Consider the following 11,499-nt stretch of genomic DNA (forward strand, 5'->3'; position numbering starts at 1 on the left):
TAGCCGCTGCATAGCCGCACTCAAACTTCTGAGGCGGCCGTCAGCCCAGGGTCCCTCTCCCCTCCGGCGGCGGGCAGCGACCGCGCAGCCTGCACACCCCGTGCGCCCCCTCTAGCGGCTGATGTACAGTCGCCCCTCCACCAGAGGCTGTCCTCTGCGACCTGTGCATCGAGGATTATTCTTCCATACCTCACAAGATTTCCAGCCTCACTCTCCACAGGCCTGTCAAGCCAGCCGTGGCCTTTCCTTGGTGTGAGGCAATCACAGAATCACAGAAACATTCAGATTGGAAAAGACTCTCAGGATCACCAAGTCCAACCAATAAACCTACTCTACAAAGTTCTTCCCTAAACCATATCCCCAAGCACCACATCCAAACGACCTTTAAACACATCCAGGGTTGGTGACTCAGCCACCTCCCTGGGCAGCACATTCCAATGCCTGACCACTCTGTCTGTAAAAAACTTCTTCCTAATGTCCAGTCTAAACCTACCCAGTTGTAGCTTGAGGCCATTCCCTCTTGTTCTATCACTAATCACCTGTGAGAAGAGACCAGCACCAGCCTGTCTACAACATCCTTTCAGGTAGTTGTAAAGAGCAATGAGGTCTCCCCTCAGCCTCCTCTCCTCCAAACTAAACAGCCCCAGCTCCCTCAGTCATTCCTCATAAGATTTATTCTCCAGGCCCTTCACCAGCTTCGTTGCCCTCCTCAGCACTCGCTCCTCACACGGCTGTTATCTCTGCTGCTTGCAGTTTAAATACTTCCCTTTCTGGGTCTTGTACACCACCCTTAGCTATTACTGAGGAACACCGGTAGGCCCTCATTACGTTGTAGCACTAACAACGGCAGATGCAGAGAACCTGACTGGTTTTGTCACAGACAAGCAGAATCCAGAGCCACATGTTGCAGCATATTTGGCATTAGCCAAGACCCTCTTTCCACATCTGTAGAAAGCAGCACAGCTAAATAGACCCAGAGGAGATTTCAAGCAGGAAAATTGGAGAAATCTTGATGTTGTTCGCTATATATGCGTTACTCAGTGCTCAGGGTGGGGAAATATATATATATATATATATATATAAAGATAAAGATAAAGAAAAAAAAAGAGGCAGTCAAGTTCCACCATCACAAGCAACTGTACATCAGCTGGAAAGAGCATTGGGTGCCAAGCAGGAGGATATGGGAATTTGGTGCCACAAGATCACACAAGCTGAGCAAAAGGGAGACGGACTGGATCTCAAGATGCTCAGAGGTAGAATCACTAAAGATGAGACATTTTTGTAGCAATATTAAACCTCAGAGTTCAGAGCCTGTATCATTTCCTGAAGAGTGGGAATTAGGAAAATGCCTAACAGGAGAGATTTGTCCTACCCCCAGCCTCCCTCAGGAAGCTCTTCTCCCTCTCTGTCCATCGTGCCACCATGTAGCACTGGAAACAAGGAGACAGCCTGACCCAGGAGCAATTGGTACAGAAACAATGTAAGGTGACAGCAGCTATTACACGGGGTAGGAAATGCCAGCCACCATTACAGGATGTTAGAAGTACCCAAAGAAAGAGTCCATCTGAGGAATGTGTCTAAGGTTCCTGGGGCAGAAAGCAGAATAAAATAAACAAGAGCTGTAAGGTGTCCCATAAGAGGGATCTGCTGACCATGGCCAAGCTGTGGGGAAAAGGTCACTTTTCAAGGCAGGTCTGAGATTTTCAAGGCAGGTCTGAGACAGGCCTCAATCAGGATGCACAGAGCAGCTTGGCACTGACAAGCAGTGCACAAGGGCCCTGTGTCTAGCAGCAAGAGCTGAGAGAGGTTTGAGAACCATCTTGTGAACCCCTGCCATGGATGTAAGCCATAAAGATACAATTATAGCTTGGCCTTTGGCAAGAGAAAGAGGGGAATAGAGAAAAGGAAAACTGCAATACCCTGATTGGATCTAGGCTGATGTACCTGCAGCTAAATAGTGCTGTGGTTTGGAAGAAAAAGAATAAGATTCATCTGAGGCTTTGCAAACTCACCTCACATGTGAGTTGAACACCAAATGAACTGCTGTTTGACCCTATCTCTAGCTGCTACCACTTCATAATAGGACCCAAGAGGAACGTGGGGAGCAAACACGAAGGGATGGATTTTTAGGGACATTTTTCTTTCCAGCAGCACTTGTCTGAGCTTGCTGAGGTCCCATGAGGTCAGATGAGGTAGGATGCAAAAAATGAGGGATGAAAAAATAGGAACACTGAAAGAGAGGGAAAAAAAAGTGACATGTAGGGAGGAGCAGCACTCAAAGTTGGAAGCAATCACAGCCAAACTCAGGCTTTGCATCTTGGTGCCGTTTTTTGCAACAGCTGGAAATATTAGTTTTTAATTCTTTTCCTTGCTGCAGTTGTTGGCAGGGGAGGGGAAGGGGGAAGGAAGGGGGGGGGGGGGGGATCACCTTCAAAAAAAAGAAATACAAATAACTGCTTTAAGAGGAAACTTTTGCTGCTGTAATTTATTGGAAGGCAAAATGAGCTCCGATTACATTATCCACCCGCAGTGTGCCGGCAACGTGTACTTCGGATATTGCGCTATAATCCAATGACTACTCCTGAATTATTAACACCAAGTTGTTATTAGAAGTTGCCTGGCTTATTTCCGCCATTCTCCCCCACACACTCCCTTTATTAAGTTTCAATTGATTCTCCACACCTCCTCCTGCCCCCCAAAAACTAACCTTCGCCTCCCCGGCTCCTTCATAGCTGCCACAAACGTTACTTGTACTTGGCAGCCTGGTGAATTATTCACGCGTGCCGGGAGCAGCGGAAATATTACAGGTCTCGGAGGAGCCGGTGAGGCTCGGCTGTCACAGCCCTTGGGTGGCTGTATCGTCATGGTCGTCGTTGTCGTCGTCCTCTCGCCCAGCCCGGCAAAGTTTTGTCGAGCCTAGAGGGGAGGTGGGGGACAACGGGAGCATTCCTCCGTCGCTCTTCTCGGGGCCAAAGTGGGCACCACCCCGAGGCTCGCCACACGCATACCAGTCCTGTGGAACCCGGGAGCGATAGGGAAACCCATCCGCCTCCGGGCGCCTGTTCTCACCTCCCCTACGCCCATTCCTTCCGTCTCAGAACGAGCTCCGCTGCCGCAAAGCGCTGGTTCCTCCTGTAGCCGAAGAGGGCTGGGGAGGGCTGGGGCTGCGCCCCGTCCCAAACCAGGAGTGACCTAGGGGACAGCTAGGGTCTGAACAAAGGGTGGCAGCTGTGACGCTCCCCTCCGACCGGTCTACCCCTCCTGCCCCGCGACCCAGCCTTGCCTCCGCCGGGATGGGGTGGGGAGGGGGGATCCCGAGAGCTGCTAAATCTCTGGCACCCACAGAGCCTGGCATTGCCTGAAATGTCCCCGCCGACTCCGTCCCAGCCCCCTGGCCTCCAGAGGGGTCCTGCAAATTGCGTTTATCGAAATACTTGATTTTTAAAAAACAATAATAAAACCCAAGTTTCTCGTCTTGCCTGGAGATGGGACGGGCGCGTCCCGGCTCCTCTTCCCGGGCAGCCTGTAATCACTCGGATTTCTTGGACTGAAAAATAAAATACTGGAGTTTAAAATAATAAAAATGCGTTCGGATTTTTCTATTCGCCTTTCCCCCTCGGCACCCTATCGTCGCGGGAAAACCGGGGGTCAGGCTGGGGAGCAAGGAGAGCAGACCAGCTTCCCAGTTCCTCCAGAGAACGGGAAAACCCCGAAAATCCGCTTAGAGGGGTCCTCGGCCGTGCTAAGAGGAGAGAGGACATGCTGGCCCTCGGTGCTTGGCGCTGAGGCGACCAGAGGAGTTGATTCTCCCTGAGAGTTACTTTTAATTTGTGCTTTACAACGGCTTGAGGAGTAGGTGGGGTCCCCATTTTTCCTCACACTCCGAGAGCATCCTCGCTTACACTGGCCCAGGAGCTCGGTCAAATTTAGGCTCATACCCCTGTCCTGGCCCTGCGGCAGGGTAACGGGAGGGGCACTGGGCGCCGCCGTGCCCAGCTTTACTCCACAGGGTCTTTTTGGGGAGGAAGCAAATCGTCCCCTGGGGTGGGCAGGGAGTAGTTGGACTCTAGTTCCACTGGACCTGGCGCCGCTGGGTCGCCCCAGGGGTTCCTTCGCAAACGAAAAAGCCCCGGGGAGAGGCAGAGAGACGAGCAACGCGCTGCCTGCCGGCTGGGGGACACTGCTGCCGTTCTCCCAGGATCCAGGCAGGGTTTCTGGGATGGCGGATTTCGTCCCTGCCTGGCCCTGCGCAGGTTCTACACCCGCTGCCGGAGCCCCCGAGGGAACAGCGACTTCTCCGTTTTTCTCTGCCGGTGGATGGCCGGGGCTTCTCGGGGACAGTGAGCTCTAGAAGAGACGAACGGGAGTGCCGCTTCTGGCCTCAGCTCCTCGGACTCGGGTCACGTTTATTTTTGGTGCAGGGAAGTTTTTTTCCCTCGCAGGGAGCAGGTTGCGAGGGAAGGAAGGAGCGGGCGATAGCTGTAAAATTACTTCGGAAGATGGGCTTTTCCTGGAAGTTTCCCCCCAGCCTCACATTGCCTCTCGTGTCCCCTCCCGCCCCCACTCACGACCCCGAAACCCCCTCCCCAGCATAGCCGGGAACCGGTGAACGCTCAGTTCGGGGCGGTTGTTTTTCAAGGGGAAAAACAACGAACACTATTCAGTCGGGGCAGGGGACACCTGTGGATGCATTTTACCGGACGTTTTGCAGTAGAGGTTTAGGACAGGGGATCTCGGACCCCGCGGCAGCTCTCCCTCTGCCAGACTCCACGGCGGGTATCACCGGGCTCTCTCAACACTTGCAGTCCCAAGCTTGGGAGGTGCTTAAAAACAAAAAGAACAATTATTTCCAAGGTTCTCAGCTCCCCACCCCGGCCCTGTGTGGGATGGTGTCCCAGGACCCGTCCTTAGCTGTCAGCTGGAAAGCAGGAGAGCAGAGAGTTTACTCTTCTCCCCGCTGCTAACAGGGAGCCGTAACGTGTTTAGACCATTTAAACTAAGCAGACATAACTGGGAGCCATGCACGGCTCAGCTATGCCGAGAAAGGAGGTGTCATTTGTACGCAGTTACTTTGGTGATCAACACTTTGAATGATTTATGCCTCTTACTTTAATTATATTCCTGTGACATTTTCCTGGACAAAAGTGGGCCGCACACAGCCAAAACCAGGCAGCCCCGGCAGTGCCCTGAACCCTGCCCACCATGCCCGGAACGGCTCCGCGCCATGGCGGGGGGCAGCCACGCCAACACCCCAAAATAAAGCTCAGGAAGCGGAGAGGGGAGATGTCTTCAAAGATGCTACTCGTATCTAGAGTAGTTTCCGATTTTGAGGTAGTTTTCTGCTCCGTGAAGGAGAAAAGGCCGCTCTTCTATTCACTTTTCTTCCCCGGTGAAAGGCAATGACCAGGAATGACACTTCCTCGACGGCTCTGGAGACTCCTTCATCCATCCCCAGGGACAGCGAGGGGCAGCCGTTCTCCACCGCCAGGCCAGCTCCCCCCCGCTGCTTTTCGGCCGGGGACCCGAGCCAAACTTTTTTCTGCCTGCAGCAGTAAGGAATCAGTGCCGAGTCCTCGCTCAGAGGGGCTGGAGCTGGCAGAAGGGGATGGGGTTGAAGCTCTGCAGGCGATTATGTTTTTTTCCCAAACGACTCCAAAATTGGGAGGTACGACCCACAGCTGCCTCCCGGCGGGACAGACAGAAGAACATGTAGGGATGCGGAGTTCGGTGACAGTGGCCCCCAGAGCAGCCGGGGCCCATCCTGGCGCCCTCCGAGAACTGAAAGATGCAATGGGACCTGCCGCGGGGCACCGAGGGTCTCTAATTCCAGGCTGGGTGACAAAGGGGCTGTCAAAAAAAAAAAACAAACCCAAACGGTAAAATAAAATAAATAAAAATAATTAAATTTAGAAGGGTGTGGAGGATGAATGCTGAGCTGTTCCCCCAAGCCGGGGCGAGGGCAACCCAACCTGCCCATCCTCTGATTTTTAGCCGCCTCCAGAGGGTAGAGGAGTCGTTTGTGAGAAGCGAGTTACAGCGGATGCAAAAGCGAAGTGAGCGCAAGGAAAATCACCAAACCCACTAGTCGGCCAGTGACCAGAAAAGAGCCCAGGGGAGAAAGGGTCGGCTGGACCCCGCCGGGACAGCCTCAGGGTGCCTAGGGGACTTGGGAGGAGGAAGGGTTGAGACCTGCCTTCTCCTTTCTCAATGAAGTTCTGCTTGGTGAAGGAGGGAGGCGTTGGGCACAAGGACAAACGGCAGGCCTGAAGCCACGGCGCTGAGCTACTCGTGCAAAGCTTGACCCTGCCTACGCTCGGCCCAGCAGCGGCCCAGGCAAACGAAGAAGGGTCCTTCTGAGCCGGGGAGCCTATCCTGAGGCAGCTGATGACCCTTCCGAGACCTGCCTCTACTTGAGACCTAAAAAAGCCGGGAGTGCATTTAAAGTTCTGTTTCCTCGCGCAGGCACGAGAAGAATAGTGAGGGCTAGGAGGGGACAGCAGGGGATCGGGAAATGTTTGCCATTCTTCTCTGCGTCTGGCGCGGTTCTGGCCCTGCCTGCAGCAGAGCGGACTGAGATAGGGGTGCGGGCGCAAATTGCGCCCTGGGTCTTCGTCCTACTCCGCGGGGAAGGCAGGGCAGGCTGAATCCTGCTGTCGGCAGCTTGGCACATCCCAAAAGTCCGCCAGCCCGCCCAAACTCTCACCCAGGAACGACATTATTTTTCTTTCTTTCCACGCCCCCCCTCCACTCCCCCCCCCCCCCCCCTTTTTTTTTTTTTTTCCTTTTCTTTTTTTTTTTTTCCCTAATCTTATTTCTGTAATTATAACACCAGCATCCCCGGCTGAGTTCTCAATAAAACCTGGATCCTGACATAAAACGCCACGCTGGAAAATAATGCAAGGGGACACAAGGGAGAGGAGGAAAGTCTCTAATTGGTTAAAATATGTTTAAATCACTTCATAAAACCCAAGCAAAGCGAAGCAAATAATCCACCTAGCAAAGCAAAGAAGCAGGGCGATTTAGAATCAGTGTAATTCTCTCCCCCCCGACCGGCTCCCCCCCAGCTCCACGCAGTATTTGATATGATGAATAACCCAATATAGGCCTTTAAAAATAGGTCACTGCATAAAGAGACTCCCAGAGAGCTATAAAAAATGGGAAGAGGGCGCTTTAAGGAGAGGAGCCATTTGCTTCTTTTGTGCTTGTTTGGTACCTAGCGGCCTGGGAGCTGCCAGCCGCTCTCCTCCTGCCCGTCAAGGTGAGGAGGGAAAGTTGGGGCCATCCCCAACACTGGGCTCTCCTCCAGCCTTGCCTCCCCGAGATGCGTCCGGCAGCCGCCGCCCGCCCCGTCTAGCCCAAGCTCGGTCCGAAGGGAGCGTGGGGGGTGCCCGTGCGTGGGGTGGGGGTCAGGCAGCTCACCCCAAGGCCCTGGGGCTTTGTCTCCAGCCCTGCGGAGCGTCGAGACCGGTGAGCTCGTGGACCGGGTAAAAACAATACTAAAGAGCATTCCCGGTCACCGCAGACTGCCACTCCGGGCCAGATCGGGTTTTCCCCGAGAGTGGGGGTCTTAGATAGCCACGCCGCCGTTGTCCCCACTCCAGAGCAGCCCGCACGCTTGCAGTAAAAGGCCTCAGGCTCGAAACCCTCCTCCCCGGCCCCGACACCGGGCTTCAACGGGCGGCAAAGCCTGAGCGCTGCCTACCCCGTCTCTCCGCGTTTCCCCCGTTCGGGATCACCCGCCACCCACGGCGTTAACGGAGCCAAAGAAGCCGCCGACATCCCAGGAGCGAACCCGGCCCGCTCCCGCCGCGCAGCCCCTCCGCGGGCACCCCGACACCGCCACCCTCCCTGGGGGGCCCTGTCCCGCTGCACAGCTGCCCCCGTCCCGCCCCCAGCAGCCCACTCCGACACAGGGCGCTGGGAAAGAGGAGCACGACAAATTCGGCGGACACCTTCGGATTTTATTGGAAAGGAAAGATCTGCCTTACCTGAAACCAGGCTCTCCCCTTCTTCCCCTCATTAAAAAAAAAAAAATAAAAATCAATCGGCTCTGGGTAGAGCTGGAGAGAGACATTTTAAATAAATAATTTAGTTGCCGAAATTAACAGGAGGGAGAAACAGAAAGAAAAAAAATCTTGGGGGAAAAGAAAAAAAAAAAGATTAAAAAAAAAAAAAAAAGAAGAAAGAGGAGGGAAAAAAAAAAAAAAAAAAAAAAAAAGATACCGCCGGATATTTTTCGTTTTGTTTTGTTTTCCCTTATTATTATTATTTTTCACTACACTGTATTATCCTGATGCAATAAAGGCTGGTTTGTAATGTAATTTAAGAATATATATGTCCAAACAAATAGCAGGGCCAGAATATGACAAGTGCATTCAGCATTATAATTCAACTGGGCTCCACCTCCATACCGCCTCCTAATTAATGGGTCTCCGAACTTGCAAAAGCCTGCATTGGACAGAGAGAGAGAGAGAGCAAGAGAGAGAGAGAGAGAGAGAGGGCGAAAAGTGTCATTGAAGATAATTGATTACCTCCCAATCAACAATAACTTGTTAGCAATAGTCAATTACCCCGTCTCTTCTCGCCTCTTTCCCTCTGGTCCGAGGTCTCGGTGCGAGGGCTGCTCTCCCCATCTCCGAAGACGTCTTTTTCTTCTTCTTTTTTTTCCCCCTTTTTTCTTTTTTTCCCCAATTATTTTTTGGGGTATTCGCTTGCGGGGTTGGGGGGAGGGCAGAGAAAGTGCTGCAATTTGGGGTGTTTCTTAAAATAGCAGCTGGAAAGAGGAAGAGAGGAGAGAGAGCGAGCGGAGAGTGAGAGGAGGGGGGGAGGGAAATCCCCGACCCAAAACGCTGGGACAGGAGGTGCGGCAGGACCACCTCCCGGCGAGGGACCGACGGCAACTCTGCTCTGCTCCCGGCCGCCGCCCGCCACCCGTTGCCCTGCCCGCCGCCCGACGTGGCTCTCCCCGGCAGGACCCGGGGCTACTCCGCCAGAGTTGGAGGTGGGCTTCAACTTTCGCTCACTGTCTCCGCCGCCGTCGCCCCGCGGTCCTGCCGGGGGCTTCTCCCCGCGGCAGCGCATCCCCGTCGCTGGTGGGGAAGGCAGCCCCGCGCGGCCGGGCCCCACCATGACTTCCAAAGAAGAGCCCAAGCCCTCCTCGGGGGAAGAACGGCGGCGGAGCCCCTTGGATCACCTCCCACCGCCGGCCAACTCCAACAAGCCCCTCACCCCCTTTAGCATCGAGGACATCCTCAACAAGCCCTCGGTGCGGAGGAGTTACACCCTCTGCGGAGCGGCCCACCTCCTCTCCGCCGCCGAGAAGCACCCCCCAGCCGGTCTGCCCCTCTCCGGCCGGGCGCTGCTTTCCCAAACCTCCCCCCTCTGCGCCCTGGAAGAGCTGGCCAGCAAGACCTTCAAGGGGCTGGAAGTCAGCGTGCTGCAGGCTGCAGAAGGTAAGCTCCTGGCAGAGTTGGGGGGATCCTCCCGCGGGTGAGAGCCCCGTTCCTCCACACGGCCTGTTTGTCCTTCCCGCCCCCAGATCTCCCGGGGTGTCGCACGGGGTGGGATAGGGGGTCCTGGGTGGCCGGTAGCGGGCGGCATCCTCTACCCGGGGCCCTCGGGATGTGTGAATGGTGGCTCTGCCCCGCTTCCCGATACCGACAGGGCAGGGGCGTGGGGTCCGGGGACTCGCGTGGGAGGCGGGGGGGTTGGGGAGGGGGACATGGGGACAGCGGCGACAATCTGGCGACTCGTCGGCAGGCAGGGACGGGATGACGATCTTCGGACAGCGGCAAACGCCGAAGAAGCGTCGAAAGTCGCGGACGGCCTTCACCAACCACCAGATCTACGAGCTGGAGAAGCGGTTCCTCTACCAAAAATATCTGTCACCGGCGGACCGGGATCAGATCGCCCAGCAACTGGGGCTCACGAACGCCCAAGTCATCACCTGGTTCCAGAACCGCCGCGCCAAGCTCAAGAGAGATCTGGAGGAGATGAAGGCCGACGTGGAATCGGCCAAAAAGCTGGGCCCCAACCCCGCCGTGGACATCGTGGCCTTGGCCGAGCTGGAGCCCAGTGCCGAGGGCAGGGGAAAGGCGAGGCCCGGTTCCCCACCGCCGCCCCCCGCCGCCGCCCGGGAGCCCGGCGCCCCGCCGCCACCCCGCCCCGCCTCGCCCCCCACGGAGCGGCCCCGCAGCCGCCGGGACAGCGAAGAGGAGGAGGACGAGGAGGAGGAGGACGTGGAGATAGACGTGGATGACTGAGGGTCGGCCGGCGGGCCACCCCAACACCACCATACTCCCTCCCCCAGCCCGGTCCCGCTACCCCCCCACCCCGGCAGCTCCAAACTGGCACCCTCGGCCCGACCCTGGCAGCGCGGCGAGGCGGCTGCTCCCGCTTGGTCGGAGCAATAAGCAATAGAAACCCACCGCAAACACCCACAAACAACAATTAATTTAAGGTAGAGTCGATTATCCCTCCGCCTGTCACATCTTCGGAATGGTGCAATTACGGACGGCTTCTGTATAAATATTTAAACGTATATATTGGATTTTTTTTCCCTTCCCCCTTCTTTTTGAGGTTTCGATTATTATTATTTTTTTTAATAGCTATCACTGACGATTATTTTGTCTATAAGGGATACGTGTAACCTTGGAATAAACTCGGCTTCCGACAGATGTTGGGTAGGCAGTTGTTTTCAAAGACTTCCGAAACGAACCACTTTAGAAGAGATTTGAGTTAGGGTTAATACAGCAACAGCAAAAATTAGCCGCTTTCCTTTCCTTGCATGTTTCAGATGTGCACGAAGCAATTATTGTTATTTTTGTTCTCCTTTTAAAAAGAAATATTTTTTTTTTCTTTTACAATCTTGGGAACTTAGGGATGGGTTATAATGCAAGTGGAAAAATATATACTTTCTTTTTTTCCTAGAACATAGAGATTTGTCTCCAATGCAATTTCTGCCTCATTTTACCAATTAAAAGCTATTTTTACCATTTTCTGCTATTGTTGTGCTTTTATTAAAAAGCTGCCTTTCGTATTTTTGATATGAAGGTAGTAGCAAAAAGGGGGGTGGGGGGGGAAGGGGAAAAAAAAAAAAAGAAAGAAAAAATAAAATAAAAAAAAACCTAGAATTATTTTTTACTCTTTTTAGAATTTTTTGCATGCTAGGGAAAATAAAATTAAATTAAAAAATCTCAAGAGCAAGACATTTAAATATTAGACTATAAATTTAAAAGGAAATAAATGTACAGATTTAAGAGCTGGGTTTTTGTTTGAATTGTACAAATTTTAAAAGGCCTGCTATTTAAGTTCCGATAGGGACAATGTCTTTTTGTTTACTGTCTCTTAGAATTGTACAGATAGCTCTTTTTCCGATACAATAAAATCTTTACCATTTTAATATACTTTTAACGTCCTTCTTTGTCAACGGAAACCCTCTGCGCTGGTCCGAGGTTACCACAGATTTTTCTCCCCACACTCCGAAACCTCCCATCCCGT

The 11,499-nt window shown here is 53.5% G+C and overlaps 1 protein-coding gene and 1 long non-coding RNA gene across 3 annotated transcripts; one reads left to right on the forward strand and one right to left on the reverse strand.

Annotated features, from left to right (window-relative positions):
• Nucleotides 1-2,646: 2,646 nt before the first annotated feature.
• On the reverse strand, nt 2,647-4,940 carry LOC137458074 (uncharacterized). 2 transcript variants are annotated; one of them, XR_010991566.1, is made up of 4 exons: nt 4,698-4,940; nt 3,480-3,547; nt 3,070-3,192; nt 2,647-2,916 (listed from the first exon to the last, which is right to left on the reverse strand). It is a non-coding gene; the product is annotated as an uncharacterized lncRNA (long non-coding RNA). The 2 variants fall into 2 exon arrangements; XR_010991565.1 differs by lacking the exon at nt 4,698-4,940 and adding an exon at nt 4,082-4,162.
• A 3,966-nt stretch (nt 4,941-8,906) lies between these two features.
• Nucleotides 8,907-11,002, forward strand: LBX1 (ladybird homeobox 1). Its single transcript, XM_068169721.1, has 2 exons — nt 8,907-9,452; nt 9,760-11,002. Exons 1-2 carry the CDS (start codon nt 9,128-9,130, stop codon nt 10,260-10,262), a joined length of 828 nt encoding a protein of 275 aa, XP_068025822.1. The 5' UTR covers nt 8,907-9,127; the 3' UTR covers nt 10,263-11,002.
• The last annotated feature ends 497 nt before the right edge of the window (nt 11,003-11,499 follow it).

The sequence above is a fragment of the Melanerpes formicivorus genome, unplaced genomic scaffold (genome assembly GCF_026170545.1).
Source record: "Melanerpes formicivorus ecotype bairdi unplaced genomic scaffold, bMelFor1.0.p_v2 SCAF_219, whole genome shotgun sequence".
NCBI classification, from domain to species: domain Eukaryota; kingdom Metazoa; phylum Chordata; class Aves; order Piciformes; family Picidae; genus Melanerpes; species Melanerpes formicivorus.

Excerpts from the sequence above, each read along its gene's own strand:
- LBX1 (XM_068169721.1), top strand. The coding sequence starts at position 9,128 with ATGACTTCCAAAGAAGAGCCCAAGCCCTCCTCGGGGGAAGAACGGCGG. Across the intron at positions 9,453-9,759 it reads CGTGCTGCAGGCTGCAGAAG|GCAGGGACGGGATGACGATC; the intron begins GTAAGCTCCTGG and ends ACTCGTCGGCAG.